General features: G+C 43.6%; 1 protein-coding gene across 2 annotated transcripts in view; it reads right to left on the reverse strand.

The window, feature by feature from the left end:
- Positions 1-24,347, reverse strand: part of LOC132440436 (transcription elongation factor A protein 1) — a 60,538-nt gene extending 36,191 nt beyond the window's left edge. Inside the window, exons 1-9 of one of the 2 annotated variants that reach the window (XM_060035381.1) lie at positions 24,129-24,347; positions 23,306-23,337; positions 17,076-17,141; positions 15,202-15,249; positions 13,330-13,400; positions 10,909-10,982; positions 9,508-9,609; positions 8,020-8,196; positions 4,642-6,394 (exon numbers count right to left, since the gene is read on the reverse strand). In XM_060035381.1, the coding sequence (XP_059891364.1) occupies positions 6,341-6,394; positions 8,020-8,196; positions 9,508-9,609; positions 10,909-10,982; positions 13,330-13,400; positions 15,202-15,249; positions 17,076-17,141; positions 23,306-23,337; positions 24,129-24,197 (693 nt within the window). In that variant the 5' untranslated portion in view covers positions 24,198-24,347 and the 3' untranslated portion in view covers positions 4,642-6,340. Of the gene's footprint in view, positions 1-4,641; positions 6,395-8,019; positions 8,197-9,507; positions 9,610-10,908; positions 10,983-13,329; positions 13,401-15,201; positions 15,250-17,075; positions 17,142-23,305; positions 23,338-24,128 lie in introns of those variants that run through there. The other variant, XM_069541559.1, reaches the window with a different exon arrangement.
- Positions 24,348-26,020: the final 1,673 nt, after the last annotated feature.

Below are 26,020 nucleotides of genomic sequence, written 5' to 3' on the forward strand. Positions count from 1 at the left end.
CCATATAAATTTTAGAAAATCTTGTGTATAGCTACAAGAATCTTGCTGGGATTCTGAGAGGTATTGCATTAAATTTTCTATCCATTTGGGGAGAAGTAACATCTTTACTATATTGAGTCCTCCAATCCATGAACACGATGTTTGTCTCCATTTATTTACATCTTCTTTGATGTCTTTCATCAGCATTTTATAGTTTTCAGCCTCCAAATCCTGTACATTTCTTAGGTTTACACTTAGGTACTCTTTTTTCCTTTTGGGCAATTATAAGTAGTATTGTGTTTTAAATTTTGGTTTTCACACGTTCCTTGCTAGTATATAAAGTACAACTGATTTGGGCAGGTACTTCATTTTTATCGTGTTTCAGCTCCCAAGTTAGTATTAGTTTCATGCAGTCGGTTTTGTTTAGTTACCCAAATGTTTACCACTCTTTCCCCATTCTTTGCATCTCTCCTTTCCTCTGGCTCATTTTTCTTCTGAAAGAACACCTTTTAACAGTTCTGTCAGTATTCTTTTTCTCATACACTTTCTATGACAAAGTGGTTTTCTTTTGCCCTCACTGTGAAATGAGTTGACCTCTGTAGAAGTTCCCAATTGTCCTTTTCTCTCCCACTTTGATGTTATTCCATTATCTTCTGACCTCTGGTGGTGTTTTTCTTAAGTATATGCTGTGTGACACTGAAAGCAGGCTCTCTCTGGTTGCTATTAAGTCCTTTTTCTATGGTATTCAGTTTTGCTTTGCACCATGAAATGTCTCTTTAGAGACTTAGTAGTTTATTTATACTCTTAGTAACATTTTTCTTCCTGAATCTGAGATTTCTTACCTTTCCTGAAGTCTGGAAAAATGTCAGTCATTTTATCTTCATATATTGCTTCTGTCCCATTCTCTTCTCTCCTGCAACTTCCATTAAACTTTACATTGGACCTCTTAATTTTACTTTTCTAGTCTCTTACCCTCCCCTTTTGCTTGCTGGGATTTCTCCTGAGTAAATTCCTCAGAGCTTTCTTTCATACACAATTTCACATACATACACGTCTGTTGTGTCTAATATGCAGGGTTTTTTTAATATTTATTTATTTGACTGTGCCAGGTCTTAGTTGCGGCATGCGGGATCTTTAGTTGCAGCATGTGGGATCTAGTTCCCTGACCAGAGATCGAACCCAGGCCCCCATAGTGGGAGTGTGGAGTCTTAACCCCTGGACCACCAGGGAAGTCCCTAGTATGCAGTTTAATTCATCCATTTGAATATTTTTTGTAGGTCAGATATTACAACTCAAAATCTGAAGAACAAGGAGTATGGGGTTTCAGCTTGGGAAGTTGATAAAGTTCTGGAGGTGGATGGTGGTGACCGTTGCACAACAATGTGGATGTAATGAATGCCACTGAACTGTATAATTTTAAAGTAGTTAAAACTGTAAATTTTGTTATATTTTACCACAGTAAAAAATCTGAAGAATAAAAAAAGCACATCCGGGCTTCCCTGGTGGTGCAGTGGTTGAGAATCCGCCTGCCGATGCAGGGGACACGGGTTCGTGCCCCGGTCCAGGAAGATCCCACATGCCGCGGAGCAGCTGGGCCCGCTGAGCCTGCGCGTCCGGAGCCTGTGCTCCGCAACGGGAGAGGCCACAGCAGTGAGAGGCCTGCGTACTGCAAAATAAAAGAAAACATATCCAAGGCCGGCCTTCTCCCCTCCTTTCCTTACCTGCCTCATCCTCTCCCCCATCCATAACCACTTTTATTAGGTTCTTCTTTGCATCCTTCTCGCATTTGAGGTTTTCTTTTAATGCAAATTCTAGTCAAGTCAAATATATGGTCTTGTTTCCTCCCCTTTGTTTTGTACCTTATTTCTTCATCAATAATGTATTCTGAATCCTTCCCAAATTAATAGAGCATCCTCATTCTTTTTTTATAGCAGTGTAACGATCCATTGTGTAGGCGGAGGGTAGTTTATTTAGCTGGTCCACTTTTATCCCACGTTGGGTTGTTTCAAATATTTCACCATCATAAACAATGCTTCCCCATTAAGATTTTTCACTTGAGTGGTTATTTTTCACTTCTAGACGTTTTCTTTTTCAAAGCTGCATTTTCTTTCTTTCTTCTTCTTTTTTATAAATTTACTTATTTATTTATTTTTGGCTGTGTTGGGTCTTCATTGCTGCGGGCGGGCTTTCTCTAGTTGCGGCGAGCGGGGGCTACTCTTGGTTGCGGTGCGTGGGCTTCTCATTGCGGTGGCTTCTCTTGTGGCGGAGCACGGGCTCTAGGCACGCGTGCTTCAGTAGTTGTGGCACGTGGGCTCAATAGCTGTGGTGCACAGGCTTAGTTGCTCCGTGGCATGTGGGATCTTCCCGGACCAGGGCTCGAACCCGAGTCCCCTGCATGGGCAGGCGGATTCTTAACCACTGCGCCAGCAGGGAAGTCCCCAAAGCTGCATTTTCTGATACTGTGTCCTTCTCACTTGTCTGTTCTTTTCTCTGGTTGGTTAACTCTCTCATACTATCTATCCTTTTAAAGTTCCTGAGAGCCCAATGATCCCTTTACCTTTTGTGTCATCTCGTGTTCCTGTGTAGGTAGTTCTCTCATAGGCTTCATCCTTTGGGGGTGTTCAGCTCACTTTTGGCAGGGCTAAATTAACCAGCCTGGGTTGAGAATGTCACTCTCCATAAAGAATCTGTTTGGGGACTTCCCTGGTGGCACAGTGGTTAAGAATCCACCTGCCAAGGCAGGGGACACGGGTTCGAGCCCTGGTCCGGGAAGATCCCACATGCCACGGAGCAACTAAGCCTGTGTGCCACAACTACTGAGCCTGCGCTCTAGAGCCCGTGAGCCACAACTACTGAGCCCACGCGCCACAACTACGGAGCCCATGTGCCTAGAGCCCGTGCAACAAGATAAGTCACCGCGATGAGAAGGCCGCCTAAATAAATAAATAAACAAACAAATAAAAAGAATCTGTTTGCCTCTTCCAGGTGCCCGAGGGTCAGAGCCAGTCTGAGGAAATTCTTTTTTTTTTTTTTTTTTTGCCTCCTCTTGCAGCATGCTGGATCTTAATTCCCCGATCAGGGATCGAACCCAAGCCCAGCAGTGAAAGTGCCGAGGCCTAACCACTGCACTTCCAGGGAAGTCCCCAAGGAAATTGTTGATATTAACTTAGAAGCTTATGTGTTTCCAGGCCACATTAATAGTATACATTCAAAATCCAAATATCTATGAGGACAAGCTTCTGGTTAAACAAATTCAAGTGAAGAGCTCCCTTCTCTCTCATTCAGAGCCCAAGCCAAAATAGACAAGATTCCCCATCGCTTCCTGGCAGTCAGACTTTTTTCCAGTTCATATGACAAAGAGCGCAGCCCTTAAAAGGGTGCTAGCTTCATAACGGTGAGTAATTTCTGAGACACCCCAAGTCAAGTGTGCCGTGTGGGTTTTAGGTCCCTTTTGAGTTCTCTCTGGGTACCGCAGGATGTAATTTCTTTAGGGCAAGCTGATTTTTACCCTGGTTTATTTAGCATTTCTAGGTGTTTTGAATTATATGAAATATAAGTTTGTGCTGTATTTATTTAGTTATTCATTTATTTATGTTTAGAAGCATTTAAATTACCTCACAGGGGCACAGGGCAAGGCAGGGGACCACAAAGTAATTAAGGCACATCATTTTGAACCCTGGCTCTTACACATAATAGCTCTGTAACCACAGGCAAACAGTTCATCTCTCCAGGGATCAGTTTCCTCTTCTGTAAAATGAAGCTAAGGTTGATGTGAAGATTATATGAGTAAAGGATATAAAATGCTTAGTACAGTGCCTGCCTGGAATATATTAAGTACTTAACGAATAAACAAATTTTCACTTTTTAGTAAATTTTACGAATAAAATGGTATGTTGTTAGGAGGGTGTCATGTATCTACTTCTAAAAAGTAGCAATAAGAAGAACTTCAGCAGTAGGCAAACCTCCCAATGACTCACATACATAGACACTGTCGTTACCTGTCGACAGACGTAAACAATACCATGCTCTGACCACATCTGATTGTGAACCAAGAGTTTCAAAAGGATGATGAAATCAAAGATTATCACGTGAAATATGATGCTGCTGTGAAGAAGGATAAATCTAAAAAAGAGCTGTTGAAGAGAGCACTACAGTACAGAACTCTCTTACCAGGAGGGCAACCCCAAAATGGAACAAGCAGCCTCACAAAAAGGGGAGCTGTCACTTTATTCAAAAGCAGAAGCTGAAGGACTGCTTAAGAGGCAGAACAGACGGGATTCCTTCCTGGGAAGAGTTAGAAATCAGCAGTGAGATAAAAGGAGAAGAAACTACTTGGATAACTGATTTATGACACGAATTTAAAAAAATCCCATGAATACTACATGGAAGGAAAAGACAGAGCAAAACACCAAACTTCTTAAATAGGTTAGGAACACTGAAAATCAAACTGAAGATTTGTTCAACTTGTTAATAACACTGAGGAATAGGAAGCCTGGGCCCCGCCTGGAGAGAGCCAGGCGGGGGCCACACCACCATCAAACTTCCCTCTCAATGTGTGTTCCTGGGATTACACTGTCGCTTTCCTCCTTTTCCTTACAGACAGCCATTCCAAGGAAACGCAAATGTTAAAAATCATATTCCAAAGAGCCAGTCACAGAAAAGTCAGAATTACATTTTATTTCACATTGATAGAAACCGTGAAAAAGATTTACATTTTCCCACGTTACAGCACATTTCAATGGAATATATTTCTTGCCATAAATTAGATCTTGCTGATTTGTGTAAGTGAAACAACAGTTTACATTCTTCAAGATAAAAGCAAAATGACTTAGTAAATGATTGTTTAAAAATTGTAAATCCAGACATAAACGTATGGCTTCATTATTAACATCCTACACTGTCCATACGAAATCATTTCCGTCATCAAGTAGCACCCATTTATAAAGATGCGTTCCTAACGGTGTTCTAGTCAGTTGGAATACAGCAGAAAAATTAACAACAGTTCAGAAATATCAGGCGAACATTTTTGCTACATATTAAACTGGGTGGTAACTACACCATATGTACTGAGTTCTGACTAACTTTTATTACCCATAAACTTGTTTTCAAATAATGTTAACCAATAATCTGAAAAATCTATTTAAAATCAAATAATTGCTACTTTCATGTTTGCACAGAAACTAACTTAAAAAGATCCTCTCTGACTACAGTGAAAATTTCAAATAAGTCCACTGGCAGATAAAAGTAAAGCAAATTTTTCAAATGGATTGTTCATTTCCTACAGCAGTCGGTTTCAAACATATGTGCAAAATAAGTAAACTAAAACTCTACGCTATGAGGAGAATCATCTTAGAACAAATCATCTTAGAAATTACAGTTTGTAAGATCAGTCTTAAATATTTCGGAACATACGAGAATATGACCTAATTATTCTTTCACTTAATTACAGAAAAATACAACCACAGAATTATCCTCGTTACCTGTAACTCTGCAGGCCTAAGCTGCAGACAAAGGTCCAGTTTAAGAAGTAGTGTAGAAACTTTGAAGGGATGCCTGGCTTCTTTCTACAAGTATAAATACACTTTCAGTGCCGTCACATCTGTGATTCAGAATGTCAAATTACAGCACGTATTGACAGCAGACGTCCATGGCAAGTAGGCAATATTTGGTCTGTTATGAAGGATAAAAAAGAAGAAAGAACACTTTTCTTTTCTAGAGAGGAAAAAAGAGTGTTAAATAGAAATTATATTCAGGAAAGAAAAACCTGGTCCCCAAAATAAGAGGGCCATTAATTGAAGACAGCAATATTTCTTTTTATTGACACTTAGAAGCATTATCCCTATTATTAGGAATAATGTAATAACACCTCATTCTTATTATGCATTATAATCATTAAGTACATATGAACACATATATAAAAATACAGATACTGCACGGTGACTAAGTAATTTGGGAATAAGTCCAGAGTCTTAAGTCACAGCACGCATAGACTTTTTATGTCTTAACTGCTCATTTATACCTGAGCAGGTTTTCATTAAGCATACTAATAATTTTCAAGTGATGTAATGAAAAATCTGGTTACAGTATTTTATTATTTTGCTGAATTACATATGAGAGAAAGAAGCTAGCTGCTTCACCTACTTTAATACTAATATATTCTGGATCATGTTATACAAATACATACATAGAAACTTAAAAGATCATAAATTTCCCATGAGGAGATTTATTTAGTCTGTGTCATTGGTGTGTATTTGCAAAACATTTTAACACTGCAAACATCAGAGGTTTCAAGATCGGGCACAGAAAAAACTTTATGACGATGATGCTGGTGTGCGCTTCTCCACAAGGCCTCTTAGTGACGTCAATCAATAGGAGGTAGGAGTTTATCAATGAACTGCTTGACATCCATCATTTCCTGTTTGGAATAAAGGGATTATTAATATGCAGTTACACAAATCAGAAATTAAATCCCTACTAAATACCACTAACTAAAACCACATTTTTACTACAATTATATAAAAAGTGGTGAAAAAGAAATGAGGCACCGATAGAAATTAGAAAACATTTCCCACGATGATTATTATCGTAATTCAATGATCACTCTCACGTATTACGAAGTCCTATGAAAATGGTCTGCATTTGCACTGCTTGAACAAAATAAAACACTGGGGGTGGCGGGGGGAGAGGAAGGGGGTCTAAAAGTGACAATAACTACACAGAGAAGACTTGGTATGTACACAACTGCCGTCAACCAAGTGTCCGTGCCCAGCTTCTAACACTCCCTCATTAGAATGAGATGCGAAATCAACAGTACCAGATGCTTTGTGCCTTTCCAAAGGATTCACACACAACCAGCCAGCTGAGGCTGAGGGGAGCAGGTCCCCAAGGCAGGCCTGGAGAGACGCAGAGGTGAATCCACCACAGAGGAAACTGCTCGGCACCTCCCGCGTCTGGCCCAGCTTTCTCACTTCCCTCAAACACATCTCCTGCTGCCACCGCCAGACCCACACAGGAGCACGCAGGAACCTTCGCCCGCATCGCCTCCTCACTCGGGAAAGAAGGCACGGCACGGCGGTGGCCTGTCTCACCCGCCGTGTGGCCCCCACTGCGACCCCACCTCCTCCAGCCCCACCTCCTGTCCCTTCCTGCCCCGAACCGTCCGTCCAGTGTTCTCCAGTGTGGTGAACAGTCTCACCACACACACACAGCCGCCTGTGTCTGCCCCTTGAAGCCTCAGTGTGCTGACTCAGAGGCACCAAGTCTGGAGTCCTGGCATCTGTGTGTTTGTTATGCTCCGGGAGCGGGGGGTGGGGGGGGGTGGGGGGGGTGGGGGGGGTGGGGGGTGGGCGGCGGGTGTGCTTTGAAAACCACTGCTCTGGACCTTCAGCTCCTCCCTCCTGGTACCCGGCGTGTTGCCCTTTCTGGACTCAATGCATCATCAGGGGCTCAACTATGTTCTCAGTAACGCCTAGAATCCCAGGTTCCCCATCTTTCTGGATAAGTCATATTACTACCTGCCTTCTCTGTCCCAAAGCAAATGATTTCGCCAGGCTGACAGGTGCAAAAAATGTTAACTTGGACTGTCTCAATGCTTAGCAACTGATTTTTATTCTAGTCCTTTTCAAGCCTCCAAACCTATCCTGACCTCGTTCTTACGATCACCCGTCTCAGTTTTTCAGAGCACTTTTAAAAAACTCCTAATATAACACATATCACATTCTGCTTTCTATATAGTTACTTGGATATATATCCTTCTCCCTATTCAAAATTTTCATTTTAAGTAAACTACTTTAGATTTTAACAAAGAAATGATTTTATTTGTCCTTGAACTATTTACAGTGTTTACATGTAATAAGAAATTAGTGAATGTCTGTTGAATTAAGTTGCGTAAACTTTGATCTAAGTCCTACTAACCTATGGTTCAATGTGAATTCATTAATTAACTTCTTTAAATCCCCAGTCAAATGTTATTTATCTTGAAAATATCACATGCAAACAGTTGCAGACATGTCCCTATAATCACTGCTTCCAAACACTTACCTGTTGACATGAACTGTGCGTCATGCCTCCATAGGTTTTGAAGGTTACATTGGTTGGATTTACCAATGTCTTTAGCCTTTCAGCAGTAAGAGAACCAAACATTAGGGGAACTAAAGGATCCGAATCTCCATGGCACTGAAGAATAGAAATGTCTCTATTCACGCCACTGATAGGACCCTGCAGAAAACAGAACAGGACTATAGGGTCATTTATCCAAGCGTGTGGAGCATCATGCTCGGCACATACAACACGTGCTTGCTCACGTTACAGGTGATCTTTGGCCACAGAAATAAAATTCCTCCCATCCTTATACCCCCCCATCTCTTTATTTAGACTTTTATAGGACATATGATTACCCTGCCTTGTACTGTATGTTTTCCTAATGAATCAGTTCCTTGAAACACATTGTATCCTAATCATATGTTCGGGTGGCTGGACACAAGAAGTATGTTTTAGCTGAGTCATGTTCTTTGCAGCTCTTATTTGATTCTTTCATTTTATTTTTTTTTTAAGAATGTGTATTTAATTACTTAATTAATTAATTTTTATTTTTGTCCGCGTTGGGTCTTCGCTGCTGCACGCGGGCTTTCTCTAGTTGCAGCAAGTGTACGGGCTTAGCTGCTCCGCGGCACGTGGGATCTTCCTGGACCAGGGACTGAACCCGTGTCCCCTGCACTGGCAGGCGGATTCTTAACCACTGCGCCACCAGGGAAGTCCCTCTTATTTGATTTGAATAAGAAAGTTAATAAACAGCACTTACTATGTGCAAGACACCGAAGGGTTACTATATAGTGATAAGAAAAACCCCCTAGGTTTAAGGATGAATTTGAAAATAAAATAACACCCGCATCCCCCATGTGTACTATATATTGCTTTATACTGTTGAGTATTTAGAAATTACATTCTACACTAGAATTCTGCCACCAAGCAATGAACATACTGGGCATTCAAAAACATCATTTCTATGTGTAAAGAATAGCCCTAATTTTGATATGTATCTTAAAATGTACCAAAGACTTCAAATATAGAATTAATGACAGTAAGGGCTTCCTTCCTCCTTCCCTCTCCCTCCCTTTCTTCCTTTCTCTTTTTAAGGACTCATTTCTTATTCTATTCCATGCAACCCACGGTAGAGACAGTGCAGTATACAGGTAAAGCCTAGCGATAGTACATCACAGAAGTCTACGGCAGTTCTTTTTAAAAACGGGTGACTGATGTAGACTACGGGCCTTGAGTGACACTGACGTGTCACCGTAGGTTCACTGGTTAAAACAAATGCGTCCTGTGCTGTGAGATGCTGATGGGGGGCTTTGCGTGGACGGGGACGCGGGTATATGGACACCTTCTGTACTTGCCGCTCAATTTGTTGTGAACCTGAAACTGCTTTAAAAAATTAAATTTATTAATAATCATAACGTGACGGTGTCCTCAACATCATCTGCCACCCCTCCGCTCAGTGACGCCGCGCTGCAGGCGTGCGCCAGGCACCTGTGGAAAGGAAGCCCGCAGGGGCAGCCAACAGCTGAGAGCGGTGACGCCAGCCAGCTTCTGCTGTGTGGTCAGTGCCGTGTACAGAGACAAAGCTCCTCCCTGGAAAGACAACAGGGAAAGTCAGTGGGACACAAATTCTGCCGGCAGCAACGGGAGTGATGCTTGTTCTCAACACCATTCATAAAAAAATCGAAGCGGGTGGCTGATGCCCAATACAATAGGCAAACTGGTAGAAATACATGCACGCCCTGCCGTGTCCACAAGGACCTGACTCTCCACGGTGAAGACCGTCATGAGACCACAGCGACTGCCCAACCAGCCAACAGCAGAGCCCGCTGCTGCCCTGACAATGCCGTACGGAAGTTCCGAACTTATAGTTACTGTTTTCTTTGTTTTGGCTGCACCATGCATCAAATGGGATCTTAGTTCCCCAACCGGGGATCCAACCCACACCCCCTGCAGTGGGAGCGCGGAGTCTTAAGCAGTGGACCACAAGGGAAGTCCCCTAGAGTAACTATCTCCTCCTCAGCAAACACGTAGGACCAAAATCTGGTCTTAAACTGGTATTACTTTCCAAAACAAGAACTCATGAGAAGAAGCCCGCGGTGGACACCTCTGGAGCACTGGCCGCCAGCTCACAACACCCATATGCTGGGGCCTGCGTGCCCTCTGACCCGTGCTGTTACCAAGACTGACTCTGCTCCCCTCCCAAGGACGACCCCACCATCTACTCAAGAACGGGAACCACTGAGGGATCCTTGAACATGGGGTGCGGCTGAAGCACCCCCGACCCAGGGACCAGGACAGATGCAGCGGCGGTCAGGAAGCGGCCGGCACAGCCCCTGCGCCGGGGTCGCTTTGTGGGAGTCCCTACCCTGATCTCACCCCACCGGGATTACAGGGAAGTCCGCAGGGCTCGACCACTGAGAATCTGTGACAAACAGAGGGAAGGAATTCTCCTGTCTTCGACCTTTTTATTCCATTGCTCGTCTGCTCCTGGGAAGGGGACTTACACCGGCGTTTAGGCAGAGTTTCGTTCAGAGAGGTACAGAGTGTTAACTCAGGCCTAACTGCATGTGTACTAGCTATTTTAGAAAAATACATTCCAGGTTCCAATCAGTTTCCTTAAAAAACTGACTTTCAAGACATAATCTATAGGGTGAAGGCTATCACTGAAGAGAGAAAACTAAAAAAGGAAAAGAGCATGACACACTCTCTAATTAATCAATCATTATTTCTGGTCCATTCAAACTTAATTCAGCATTAACAGTAAGCAATATATCAGATTCTAGAACATCTTCTAAAAACAGGACTCCTCCATAGAAAAACGATGGAAACTACAGACTTCTAGATAAATATACTGATGACGCCGACATATCACCCAAACTTTTATCTTACCTGAGAAAATCCTCCCAAAATAATTCTGTTAGAAGGAATGCCATTCTTCACCTCTTGGTCTATCAAAGCTTTTACTAAAAATAACATAAAAGTTAAATCACCAATACTTTCAAAGTTAAGCCCACTGATATAATTTAAATAGGAAAAAAATTAATAACAGAAAACCACAAAGTATATTAAAGGTCAAAACAAGTGAAAAACTTGGAGCACTCTATTAAAATACAAAACTAGAATGGATTTTCAAAAACTCAAGATTTTGCAGCTGTTACTTAAACTTAAACTGTTCAATTATTTGTTGCATAATCTGTAAACAAGTTTTTTCTCGCATCAACAGATGGGTACGGATAGTCCTTTATCCATGGTCCATTCTGCTCATATACATTTTACAGTTCTTTCTCTTCAATGAACCATAGGCATTTGTACCTAAAAGCTGTTATTTTAAAATCGTAGGTAGTTAAGTAGTTTACATGGTTTGTGACTGACAGTGTTTAAACAGTTCACTATATTATTTTAAAAAAAAGAAAAAAAGACACAGTATACTTTTCCCTATAGCCAATAAACAATGCGGGAGAAAAATCAAATGAATTCTTTTGTTTCTGCAAAATACTCTGACATGCATCATTAACTGTATTACTTGATTAACTCCTAGAATTTCCTTTTTCTTTATAATACTATGTTTTTGATAACTGTACCTTTTACAAATTTATCTCCTCTCATTTTTGACATATGTGTAAGTTTCATCTTCTTAAGATGAAACTTGCCAACTTTATATTTCCTTTTTACCAAAACCCTGCTTTTATTAGAACACTGCAAAAACCCCAAAGCCCAAATTAAACGTTTTTTTCTTTTTGTATAAATTTAGTTCTTAGTTAGAATAGGCTGAAAAGCAAGTGGTACCCTGATGAGTGTGTGGAAAACGGGCTAGAGGAGAGGACAGGAGTAGAGAGGTGAAAGCCTTGCTGAGAAGCCTGAGGCTTTACTGAGGGGGAATGCAGGGCCTGGGCGGGAAAGGAGATGCAGGTGGGCAGCAGCAGCCCTGCGCTGGGGAGGAGCAGGGAGCTGGGGCCACTTTCCCTCCGTTTCAAACGGCTTCACTCCTCTGGTTACACCAAGCGCTGAGATAAAGTTAAACCAGGTATGGTGACAACAGTCAGCTGTGGAGTGACGGGTCCTGATTCCAGGCCCTGGACGCACCCCGAGCCCTTTCTTCTTTGTTCACGGGCGCATCTTCCCGGCCCCAAATGGAGACACCCCTCATTCCTAACTCTGGGCCTCAACCCGATTCTCTCCAATCAGACATCACGTCAGACACGAAGAATGCCACGGGCCAACCCTACCCGGGGAAGGGACTTTCACCCTGCAACCCACTGGGCCTGGCCGTCTGCTCCACAAGGCCCACCCTCCCTGATAACCCACCCCCAGACCTGACACGAGCTCTATTATAGGTTGACAAAACCCTAGCTCTAGGAGTGTAGCATTGATCCACTTTTCGATGGTCCTAAAAGTCAGTGTCCTTGGTTTGACATTCCTTAATATCCAATATGTTTTGAATGCACCTTCCCTGTCTTAAAGTTAAGAGTTCTTCTAAAAAATAAAAAGATTTTTAAAAAGGAACCTACCTACCGTTTTTGGTTTTTAAATGAGTTTTGAAAATTTCCAACAAATGTGAAAATAGGAAGACCGTGCAGGGTTCCCTGGGTACCTATCACCTTGTGTCTGTAACGAACGCCTCACAGCCAGGCCTGCTGCATCGAGGCCACCAAGTCATCACCCAGGTCATGAGGGAGGCCGGCCTGGCCACCGCGCTGTCTACTTGTCAATGTTGCAGTACATACGAGTCAAAGACACACGTGCTTCTGGGCATGGGCTAAAACCAGACTTCTCCCGGTAAGTTAGTGTTCTTTATGCTTTCACCCCACAAGTAAGCGGGGTTACCATGTTCATAAGCGAGGACGTGACTGGAGACCCTGCAAAGCAGAGCTCATACCGTTACAGGAGTGCCCAGTGAGATGATTTGTAGGAATCGCCTGGCAGGTCCAGTAGTGTTCGAGCAGGGGCCCCTCACTAAAACTAACCATTACCATAATTTTCGTTATATATCATGACATCATTGGTAGCCTTATCTATGTCCTTATTTCAAATCTCTTTAATGACAATAACTGGTCACAGCCATCAACCATGCTGCAATTTTCTCCACTGGCCTATGTCAGTCAAAGCAAAACGACGCATCCGACAGCACTCAAGCCTGACAAGTGCCGTTCCTCCCCACACGCCTCACCTTCACGGGCCATTATTAACGAGTCAAACAAGACAGTGAGCCATCAGAAAGGAAGGACAGCACCACCTGCGTTTACATAGTATGTAGTATTTCATCAACAACAAGAGCACGACTGAATCTACTATAAAACTTTTCTTACTTACCACTTTCTGCTGCCTGTTTAATTCCAGTTTCATCTTCCTGTGAATCTGGTGAAAGCCCAATGATGTCAAACCTGGAAAATAAGGCAAAATTCTAAAAGAATCATTCAATTCTAAGAATATCTACTCTTGATAAGAAGATGGTAATTTTAGAGAAAAAAGGCTAACCAAAGATATTCTCTAGAACATTAAACTCAAATTAAACTGTTTCTGGGGACTTCCCTGGTGGTCGAGTGGGTAAGACTCCGTGCTCCCAATGCAGGGGGCCTGGGTTCGATCCCTGGCCAGGGAACTAGATCCCACCTGCCACAACTAAGAAGTCTGCATGCCGCAACTAAAAGATTCCACATGCCACAACTAAGACCCGGTGTGGCCAAAATAAATAAATAAATATTAAAAACAAAAAAAACTGTCTCTGGAGGCCAAACAGTCAACTTAAATGCGTGAATGTGACATCCTGTAAGTTCCCCTCACACCAACTAGATACAGATTGTATGAAAAAGTCACAGTACCATGTAATTTTAAGGTAGAAACACCTGGAGAATGACCTAGTCCAACCTGACACCTGACAGGAGTCTCAAACCACAGCCCTAAGATCTTTGGAATAAACTCCAGCCCCTCGCTTCCCTCCTAGTGCATCGTAAGTCAGCCGTCTGGAAAGAGCTACTTCACCACGGCACCTGCGCACGCGCGGCCCACACCTACTGCACACAGGCCACCTCCATCCACATTCTGCAAAACCCGTCACCGCGCACTGCAGCCACCTCAAGCCGGAGGCGGGGGCCCTCCTTTGGCCCCGACTACCTCGCTACCCGCTCGGTGCTTCCACTATGGTCTCGAGCAACGTGAGGTAGAAACTTTGCTTCTGGACAGGAATTGTGCCAGAGCGGGAAGGTGGAAGAATCAAAGGTCAAGGGAGGCAGGAACCTGTAAAAGTTGCCAAGCAATGTCCAGCAGATAAAAACGAAGGTGCAGGGTGGGTTCGAGGTGAGTGGGAACAAGCAGAGGACAAGGTGGCGACAGGCTGGAGTCCCCAGGAGGCCTCAACAGGCAGTGCAGAGACGGGGGAGCAAACTCCCAGGGGGAACAACTACGCTTGACAGTCAGGTCTGAAGTAAGTGCCTTCAGAGATAGAACAGTTCCAGACGACAAAGCCCAGGGGATGCTGTGGGTGCCTGAAGCTGAGAGAGGAAAACGTCAGCGGAAAGAGAAGAGTCCAGGAAGTGACAAGCCGGTCAAGGCTTGTGAATGGGTCACTGACATTGGATCCCATAGTCACCTGAAAGGTAAGACGGTGGCAGGAGCTAGAGGGGAAAGGGAAATAGGAATCAGGTGTCAAAGTCATCAGTTTTGAACAGACCTGACGGCAGATCTCAGAGCAGCAGGAAGAAAGCATGGTCTGTAAGTGGCTCAGAGAACAAAGAACCGACTGTAAAGCACACAGGGAACGCCTGACATCACGAATGTCTCGAGCGGGCTCAGCAGGAATTGCTTTCCTTAAAAACTGGCCAGCTCTCCAGGAAGGCGAGAAGGTGGGAGGTGGAGAGGCCACGGCTTCACCAGAGTGGATGCCACACGGGTGCACGAACACGTTTGGGTACTGAAATCAACAAAGGTTTATCAAGCAGTGAGAGGTGCTCTCTGCGGTATCTCTATCCACCCACTCTCTCCTGTTTCTCTACCTGTTGGTGCAGCTCCTTAAGATTTACCCCAAATCTAACATATAAAACCTGAAATAGTCAAATAAAGGTTAAATTTATATAACTTTGCAACTTAAAAATAATTAATTAAAAATTGCTATATGCAAAAGCACTTCTGATTAAAAAAAAAAGTATAAGTAAAAAGTTCTTATTGAATAAGTGAAGTCTTACTTACCAAGAAGGCATGACCATGTTCATATTTAATGTTACAGGCATAACTGGTCTACATGGGGAAGAAAAAGAAAAGGAAAAATAAGTATAGTATACCAAAGTACAAAACCTGATAAATTCCATCAACTGAAGATGATTACTTGAGGCTCTCACAAAATTGAATGCTACAATTTGAATAGATGAGCTGCTTCACTGCACGTACACCTGCACAATTCTGTTCTCCACACCCTCCAAATGGTTCTCAAGACAGAGCCGCAGCTGGAATGGACTAAGCTTGGCGAATAAACAACATCTTCCTTCTTCAACATCTTTATTTGATACTTTCAAACCAGACACGAGAAGGAAAACAGTAACCAAGACAGATGGAAATTTCTGAGACTCTGATTAAGGGGCTAAGGACACAAGCAACTTACTGCACAGGAATGGTGACATCAATTCCCATAGGCTCAAATTACATTTTTGCTTATTTTCTAGTTCTTAGCTATGTACCTGCTTGTTTAAGAGACCTCTAAATAAATAAGGGAAATATAAGTCTTGCCTAAGTGTCCATTATACCCAACTCAATTCTGTGATGAAAAACTTGCTGGACAACCTGAATGCAGCTAGGTACAAAAGGAAAGAAAACCAAATACACTCTAACTACATCTCACCACCATCCTCCTGACTCATGAAACAAGTTTACCTTAGAGGTCACAAAATCTTAGCAAAATTTCCACGAAAACATAAACTTCCCTAGGTTGGGAAATAGCCTTAAACTAAATTCAATCTTGGAGCCAATAACAGTGTAGCAGAAATTCCAACACCATCAAGAATTCTGTCTTGCAGACACAGAGAACAGACTTGAGGACACAGGTGGGAAGGGGAGGCTGGGACACAGTGAGAGAGTGGCATGGACATATATACACCACCAAATGTAAAATAGATAGCTAGTGGAAAGCAGCCGCATAGCACAGGGAGATCAGCTCGGTGCTTTGTGTCCACCTAGAGGGGTGGGATAGGGAGGGTGGGAGGGAGACGCAAGAGGGAGGGGATATGGGGATATATGTATATGTATAGCTGATTCACTTTGTTATAAAGCAGAAACTAACACAACATTTTAAAGCAATTATACTCCAATAAAGACAAAAAAAAAAAGAATTCTGTCTCTGGCATGAGTCAGATTAATGAGGACACCGCAACCCTTTCAGGATAAAAAGAGGGGGGATGTTTTCTTACATAATCTCGCATTTTTCCTCTTTCACATTTATCGACTCTGCTGCTACGACCACTTCCGAGGATGAATTACTAAGCTATCAGCATGTATCTCACCCCACCTGTTTCTTCATGGCTACTGCTTCTCAGCACACTTTGACCTAAGACTTGCTCATCTTAGTGATTTTCTGAGTTTGCTCAAAACTTACTAGTTTCTTTCTGACACCGACAAATGTCTTCAGAATTCAAAACCAAACCTCACAGTCTCCAGAGTCTGTGCTCTTTCCACGCTGCATCACATTGCCTCGAACTGATCAAATTTAGGCGTGTTTTCAAGGTAGTGGAGATTTCTCCCAAACCTGACAGGTAAATCCCCTTCAGAGACAGCTCATGGATGTCCTGAGAACTTAACAGCACTTGTATGTCTACAAAAATTTTTCTGGCTGTGAGTTCAACTGATCTCCAAGAGAGCATTATTTTAAATTTCTCAACAAAAAGGATAAGAAAAAAATTCAACGTAACCAGGACACATTTTAGTTTCACAGAACTTACTAATCTTTATTTTGAAGCTGAACATTTAAAAGATAAAAATTAATTATATTCAAATGCTTTGCTGGAAAAGTAAAGCTATCACGATTGTTCCTCTCCAGACTCTGAATCCCAAGGCTGAAAACTGAAAACACTTACGCGTGCGGGCAGATGTACTTGATGTGGGCGCTTCTGATACCTGCAAAGGCTTCTGCCCACCCATGCCTGGTGGAGAAACCACATGAATAACGCCATTAGATACTGCTTTAAATTCCAGTAAGTTAATAACAGAAGAGTAAATCTGTGAGGGTAAATTTCAACCCCTTAAAAGACCACCACCAATCTAGAAACAACCCAAAGCTTATGATTTCAGCTTCACCTGCGGATAAAAATGATCTCTCGTGATTCCTGAAGAGCAGTGTTTTCTCTTGCATATACTTCACTGGGCTTTATAATTTATAAAATACATTTTTTAATCTCTTTATAACCTCCCAACAATGTGCCTAACAAAGTAGGCAAGACATGATATAATTCATTTTATATGAAGAAAAAATTCTCAGAGGAGTAAAGTAAAGCAGCTGTCTGATATTTCTCCATGCTTACTACACCATTAAAAATAACAACCTATGGGACTTCCCTGGTGGCGCAGTGGTTAAGAATCCACCTGCCAATGCAGGGGACACGGGTTCAAGCCCTGGTCCGGGAAGATCCCACATGCCACGGAACTAAGCCCGTGCGCCACAACTACTGAGCCTGTGCTCTAGAGCCCGCGAGCCACAACTACTGAGCCCACGTGCCACAACTACTGAAGCCCGGCACGCCTGGAGCCCGTGCTCCACAACAAGAGAAGCCACCGCAATGAGAAACCCACACACCGCAACGAAGAGTAGCCCCCGCTCGCAACAACTAGAGAAAGCCCGCGCACAGCAACGAAGACCCAACGCAGCCAAAAAAAGAAAAGAAGTTGAAAAAGTAACTTTAATTAACGTTCTCTCCTTATGCGTATATGTACATATATATGGTCAAAACAGAATATGAGGCGTCATCAAAATCCTTCTGGCCAGAAATAAACAGTTAATCTTTCTACGTATTTCCTGCCAACTTTTTCCATGCATATCACTTGAGAAATAGATACAGATTTCACAAGAATGGAATGATACTATACATACATACAGCTCCCTGTGTCTTTACACTTGACATTACACCTGATACTTTCCACATTTTACCTCTATTAGAGGGTAAAATAAAGGTAACTTAAGACCTTTTTGGATTAAATAGTTTTGAAATAAATGTTAAATGCTTTTCTATTAACTACTTCTCTATTTTAATCCACCTTCCCCCAAAGTGTTAAGGAAATACAGAAAACTTAATAACATTATGAACATTAACACTTATGTAACACTGCACTGAGTCAGGCACTATTCTAGAAGTTATATATGGGTGCATGCATGTGCATATGTGTGTTTCCATGTGGGTTCGTGTGTGTGTGTATGTGCGACTTTAGTGTGAAAAGTACAAAACATGTTGAAAGAAATGAAAGAAGATCTATATAATGGACATCCTGCATTCTGGAAGACTTAATATTCTTAAGATGGAAGTGCTCCCCAAAGGGATCCACAGTCAATGCAATCTCTACGAGAATCACAGCTGGCTTTGCAGAAACTGACAAGCTAACTCTAAATTCATTTGCACACTCAAGAGACCCAGAACAGCCGATCTTGAAAAAAAAGTATTGTTGGAGGACTCACACTTCCCAATTTCAAGTTACTACAAAGCAACAGTAATAAAGATTGTGACACTGAAAAGACATACAAATCAACGAAATAGATTTGAGAATACAGAAATAAACCCTCACATTTATGGTCAGTTTATTTCTGAACAGGGTGCCAAAACAAATCAATGGGGAAGGAATAGTCTTTTCAACAAAAGTAACTGGAATAAGTGGAAACCCACGTGCAACAGGATGAAGTCAGACTCCTACCTCACACCATGTACAAAAATTAACTCAGAATATAGCAAAAACCTAAACGTAGGAGATCAAACTATAAAACTCCTAGAAGAAAACATGCGAAAATCTTTGTGACCTTGGACGTGGCAATGGTATTTTAGACATGAAGACAAAAGCACAAGCAACAAAGGAAAATACTTTAGTAAATAATAAACGAGTAGGAGTTTTGGGTTCTAGCCCCAACTCTGTCTCTATCTAGAAGTGTGGCCTCAAACAGTTCATTCAGTCCAGTGGTTTTCGAAAACGTGTTGCCGTCTGGGAACTTGTTAAAAAGTCTGCGTACACTGGTTCCTCGATTCCAGCCCAACACCACAGGCTTTTTCCTAGTCGGTCCCCCTTCCCGTATCAGTAATTCCGCGAGAAAGCTGGCTTCAGCTCTGGCAACTCTGGGCCAGCAGTGCAGGTTGGGACCTGCCTCCCCCCAGGTGCCCCACCCATAGTCATGCTTCTTGCGTGGGAACACCCCCTCCCCTCACAGCTGACCGTGACACCGGAAAGCACAGCTCTGACGAAGGGGAGCGGGGAAGGAGAAAGCCAGGCCCTCTTCATGGAAACCTCTCCCTCCCCTCCGTATATTCCAGGCTTCGCTGGTCTGTATCGCCCATCTGTGTGAGATTTTTCTAGGCCAGATTGTAAAAGTTTACAAAACAAAGTTTCAAAGGCAGAAGTGGTTAAGTGGGTCAGATCTTACTGAGAGGTCAAATAAGGAGAGGATTGAAAATAATACTGTAGACTGCCAACAAATAAATACCAAATGAAGGGACTTTTTAAAAGAGCAATAACAGATCCAGACAGCAATCGTTAATGGGTGTTAAATCCACAGGTGAAAAATTGGTGAGAAACAGATATTTTCATAAAATCCAAGTATCTCCCCACAAAACACTTTTTAAGTGCAATTATATTTATTAATTTTACTGTGGAGAAACCTGGCAGACACTACCTTAACCAGATAATGCAACACAGTATCATCAGCAAAGGCACAAAAATCAACACAGTGTGGTCCCAGGACCACCACAGCAACCTCTGCGGTATCCCTGCCGAAAGGGAGACGTCACATAAACCCAAACTGAGGGACATCCTACCTAGGAACTGGCCCATAGGGGAAGAGTGTCAAGGTCACCAAAGACAAGAAAATGGACTGCTCAGGACTGAAGGAGCCTCAGGAGACGTGACAGCTCAATCTAACTTGAGATCCTGGACCCAGAAAGGACACCACTGGGTCAACCCAGGGAAAGGCAAGTGGGGCTGGTGGATGTGATGGTAGCTACAGATCAGTGTTAACGGCCTGATTGATGGTTATACCATGGCTAGGTGGCCATGTCCTTGTACTTACAAAATACACACTGAAGCTCTATGGAGTCATGAGGCAACATGTCTGCAACTTATTCTCAAGCGTGTGAGAAATGTTAACAACTGCGTAATCTGAGTGACAGGTAGAAGGACCTCTAAATACTATTTCTGCAACCTTCATGTAAACTTGAAGTTATTTTAAAAGAAGTAGTTAAAAATTTTACATGACAACACAACGAGGGAATGTAACCCTCGAAGTAAATCTGTGAGTCCAAACTATACAAGTGGGGAGGGGCAAGCTAATAGACATCAAAGGAGTGGCAGGATTAGAAAATCACATCACAGTAACAACCTACTCCAGCAAGAATCATCCACAGACGCGAAAAATATCAGGTGAAAGTCTGATGTACGATTTGCATCTCCCCACGACTCACTCTACCTACACAGGGAGAGTAGGTGCCGTAGAGAGACCCAGAGGAAGAAAGAGACCACCTTTATCGCGTGATCCAGGTCGGCATCAGTAATGGGACGGACCGTCCCACGTGCCTCCTGACGTGATGCAATGAACAGGCCGTACCATGTACATGGTGTTCGTACCAAAAATGCACAAGCTGAACGTCATCGTGAGGAAATGTCAAATAAACCTAAATGGAGGGACCAGCCTGATCCCTGCAGAAACGTCCATGTCACGAACGCCAAAGAAGAGCCGAGGGACTGTTCCAGATTAAAAGAGACTGAAGAGCTGCAGCAGCTCAGCGCAGTGCTGCTGGGATGGAAGTGCAGGCGGACAGGATTACTGCAAAGGACACGACTGGGGCAGCTGCCAAGGTCTGTTAGACGACAGACTAGACCGGATAACAATGTTAAATGGCGCTGAATCTCCTGAATTTGGTAATTTTCTGTGGTTACATAAGAGAATCTGCTTGTTCTTAGGAGATACATGTTGAAGTCTGGAAATAAAGAATCATGGCATCGGCAATTTATTCTCCCAAGTTTTGGCAAACACAGTAACATATTCGATAGAGATCAGTGAATCTGAGTAGAAGGTTTTAAGGAATCTGTTTTATTCTTGCAACCCTTCTATAAATTTGAAAGCATTTCAAAATAAAACACTTTTAAAATGCTATCAAAAATAAATATGTATCTCTGGGTTGTTCAACTGTTTTTCACTCTCTTCTCAAGCATATTTGTATTTGAATTTTTTTTATAAGACAAATGTAACATTTTCATAATCATAAGACAAGCTGTTTTTATTTTGGAAGGAAAACTGATCTTAGGCAATATAGTTTGAACTAACACATTTTATTATACATGTTATGCATAGAAACAATTTTGTGGTCAGATGTGTTTCCTGCAGAACTTTCCAGAGCTTTAAACATGCTAGTGCATACCCAGTAAATCTTCTAGAGGAGACTATGCCGTATCATATTTCCTAGACACTAAGATATAATCTAAGTGGCACCACTGAAAAAAAGCCTTTTATAAAAAAAAAAAAATCACCACCACAATAAACACACATATCGTAAGATGAATACCCATCTCAGTAACATAAAAATGTGGGGGAAATGACATATTAGAATTGAGAAAATATAGAATTATACAGGGTCCCCCAATCTTATTTGGCCATCAGAGACTTTTCATGAGAACACAGACTGCAAGACCCAAGTTCCCAGACAGCACACACCTTGGCTGGTCCTGCAAAAAAGAACCTTAACCAAGAAAGGCAAAGCTGCCCATTTCCATAGCTGAGTCGCTTAATCCCTATCATCCTCTACGGTAACCTGACAAAAGAACTTTAGTCCTCCAAAAAGTAACTCAAACATTGAATTGCCACTTGTCAGATCGGCTGGTTCTGAATTTCGTCATGTGCTCATGGAAGCAATCTAGCGTCAGCTTTCTTTCGTGCCCTCCCCCAAAGTAAATACTGTCAGAACTGGAGACCTCTACTTCTTTATATAAACTTAATTCTTAGTCAAGATGTCATGGCTGCTCTTGGTGTTTTTAATCTCACACTGTTCATTTTTTCCATCACTTTCACTCTTAACTTTGGTCTAAAGAATCTGGCTAAACTGGGGTCCACAGAGAATCTTTCTACAACTGAAGATTTTACCCCCTGGACTGATTCTTCAGACCCTGAAGCTCTCTTTATTGGGAAAGTTACAGGTGAACTAGATCCTCCCTGGGTCTCAGCATCAAGAAGGGTTTGGTGATAAAACAGAGGTCCTCTAAAACCTCTGTTTAGAAAAATAAATAAATAGTAAAGTAAGTCTGTCCTTTTCATAGGACTACCTGATGGCCAGAAACAGTCCTATAACCTTTCCCATAACTCCATGCAAGGCATGTGTCATGTACCTCTACTTGGGAGGCATAAAAGGATATTAGGAACCACTTTCAAGAATTAATCTGGCCCAGTGCCTCCTTGCAAAGATTTAATAGTTTCTTGGCTATCTTATCAAAATTTATCTTCACTTTTCCTCTAATTCTTCAATTTTGTAACAATGTTATAACAATAATTTGATCGAAGTTTCAAACAGATAACCACTGATTTAAATTTTAAAAAGCTCTCAATATAGAAAGAGACTGAGTGAAAGATAAACCATGTGGCTACAGTTAGCACAACAGAATGTGTTTGATAAGCCTCCAAACAAATCTTTGAGCTGCATTCCCTGCCCTTCAACTGATTTTTTTCTTTTAAGGGAACATCGGAGCTCTCATTCAGAATGTTCACATTGCTATTATCTCACTTATCAAAATCAACTAGTTCTTCTCAACCTGCCCTGAAATTTTACCTCCTCTGGAAAGCTGTCACTTGCATCTCTACAAACATACCTCCCATCTCTGGTATCCACTACACACGGCAACTCAAGGAGGAGTTTGCAGTTTTAATATGTTCCAGACAGAGGAGGTGAAGAATGACAAAATAAGAGGATGAGGGGAAAATTCTGGGGGTTTTCAAAAAAAGAAAGGATTCTATCTCATGACTGGACTGTACGAAATATGACTATCAGTCTATTTTTATACAATCCTAGAATTCTTTGCTCGTGTAGAGTTGCATGACCCGTTTCATTAGGGTACTAACAATGGTACCTACCCTGTGTCTCCCAATCCATGAAGGAAAATCACCTAGAACGGAAGAGGAACAATGAGTAAGCAATGCCTAAATAAACCCAGCGGAATGTTACACACTCCAGAGCCCCAGTTAAGGTGGAGGCCGGAATCACAGAACACTACCTTCAGCAAGTTAATCAATCTCTACAGACCTCGCGTAAGGGGCAAAAGCACTTAACGTCTCTCGGTGCATTTCCTAAGATAATTAACGTGGGATTTTAGCACTTAAAGAGGTCCCAGTTAGACAGGCTTCTGGGCAAATGATCACATTCCAAGAAAAATCGTTTTGTCTCTTTAGGGTCAAACCATGAAAGTTCTCACGCGTACAGTATAATTTCTCCATCCCAAAAGGGAGCTTTCCGGCGGCTAAAAGTAAGTTTGAGATCCTCACGCACAAGTTTCCTAAGGAACAGCACCTCTGATCGTAAAGGACACTAAATCTTCAAACTTCTTTAACTGAGGACAGGGGTGCAAGGTGACACAATCAAGGCATCTACCTCATGCACAGACAAGGCAGCAACGTGCTCCAGAGCCACCTGGAGTTGGGGCGCCGTCCACTCAAGCGGGTGCCTCCGGGGTCCCGGGGCGGATCCGCGCGCAGGGCCCGGGGGATGCAGGGCCGGGGGCGCTGGGCCTCGGTGCCGCCCGCCCGCCCGCCGCGACCCCGCCCCCTCCGCACACAGCCCGGCCGGGCGGCGCCCACCACCGCGCCCGACCCCCCGGACCGCACGCCCCGTCCCAGCCCCGGCCCGCCGCCCACCGGCCCGCGACGCGACCCCTCGCGAGGCCCCCAGCGCCGCACTCACCACGGCGGTGGCCTTCCGGACGGCGGGCACGATGGCGGGCAGCGGAGCCGACATGTTATTGCCGCACATACACCGGCTCCACCGACCGCGCGTCGGAAGCGGAAGGCGGAGCGGGCGCCTAGCCGCTGCCCAAGGGGGTGCAAGCGCCGAGTCCGGCCCGCCCACGGGCGCGCGCTCAGGCGCGTGCGCGCCCACGCCGCGCCGCGCCGCGCCGCGCCTCGCCGTACCGTCCCCCGCCCCGCCCCGCCCCGCCGGTCGCCCCGCGCGTCACAGTGCCCGGCCGCCCGACGCCGCGTTGGCCGCGGCAGAGGGCGGCCCGAGCTGACCTCCGGCCCGCGGGCCGCGCGTGCTCAGTGCGGGCGGCCGGTCTGGGGGGCGGGGCCGCGCGGTCACTCCCGACCCCACTCACTTGCAAAGGTCGGGAAGGACTGGACTTGGGGAGCAGCTTCTGCGGTATTTCCACTGGGGGCTGCACAGGTGTGTAGTTTGGGGGCCCGCGCCTCGCCTCCTTTGAACTGCAACTGGAGAGGGAAGCACTCAGTTGTCACCGAGTTTCCACAATTTGCTGATTGGTGGCTCTGGAGGTCCTACTGATTTAGGCCCCAGAACACATGACCCCATTCTACAGCGGTGGCCCGATGCCCATCAAATACCTGGTAGGATCTGGGAGGGGCGGAGATGGACACACCTAAAGGCAAAATGCCCTGACCTTCGGAGGGTTACAGTTGACCACTGGAGAAAACACACAGTGAGAGCTGTGGTTCCGTTTTATTTGGGGACTCACTGAGGGCTATGCCCTGGGACACCTCCTCTCAGCGCTGAGGACGTGCTCTGAAAAGTTTGGGCGGGGGGCGAGGTCAGTGGGTAGATGATTTTGGTCCAAGTGTGCATGCAGTCAAGCACGTGTCTCCCTAGAAGGTTGCTGCTAGTCAGAAGAGATTTAATGGTCTTAGTGCTTTTCTGAATGTGGGAAGATGCAAGAGTTTGGGTTCATAAAAATTTTCACCTGCAAGTATCTAATTATCCGACGTCCTGTTCTGCCAGTTTTCCCCAGAGCACAGGGTACCTCATTCCGATCTCAGCCCTGAACTCCTTTCTGGAGGTGCTGAAGGTCAGCGACTGCAGCGGCTACTGACTTCACCCTTGTAGAACCAGGTGTCAAACGACAGTTTTTAGTTGTCACAATCTAGTGGAGAAACTTAGAGGATATATACAGTCTGTTAAAAGGAGGATAACAGGCCCAAAATGGAGTCACTTGTGCTAAGCCCACATCATCCCCAAACTGAAACTTACTACCTAAACTTATTCCAGTTTCAATCTCTGGCAGGATGTAATCTTAAAGTCAGTCTGGAATTTCCTAGTCGGCGCTAGTGAGTTAATCAGCCTGTCTAGACCCCTTCCATCCCCCAAAGAAAAATGAAGTAATCTGCTCTTTCCTCGTTGCCACCCTCTTTCTGCCTTTAAAAGTCTTCTGTTTGTGCGGCTCCCCGGAGCTCCTCTCTACTTGCTGGATGGGGTGCTGCCCCATTCATGAATCGTTGCATAAAGCCAATTAGTTTTTTTATTTATTCTGTTGAGTTTTGTTTTTTAACAATCCTTAGGGAGTCCAGTGTAAGGGAAGGGGAAGCTAGTGAACAAAGATCTTAAAAACAAAAACAAAACAACAAAATCTCCACTTTAATTATATGATAGCCAGAATGCTTGAAGTTTGGGGGTCTTATTCATACTCTTTTATTTTTTCCCCAATCATTCTTATACTGGATCTGAGTGCTGATAATTTTGTGGGCTCTCAAAAATGTTAAGTTGGTGCTGATTTCTCCAAAATAAAAAGGCTATTGGGATTTTCAGTGAGATTCTCATGAAGCTACAGACCAATTTGAGGACGTCTGACA

This window comes from Delphinus delphis, chromosome 17, assembly GCF_949987515.2.
Source record: "Delphinus delphis chromosome 17, mDelDel1.2, whole genome shotgun sequence".
In the NCBI taxonomy this organism is placed as follows: Eukaryota; Metazoa; Chordata; class Mammalia; order Artiodactyla; family Delphinidae; genus Delphinus; species Delphinus delphis.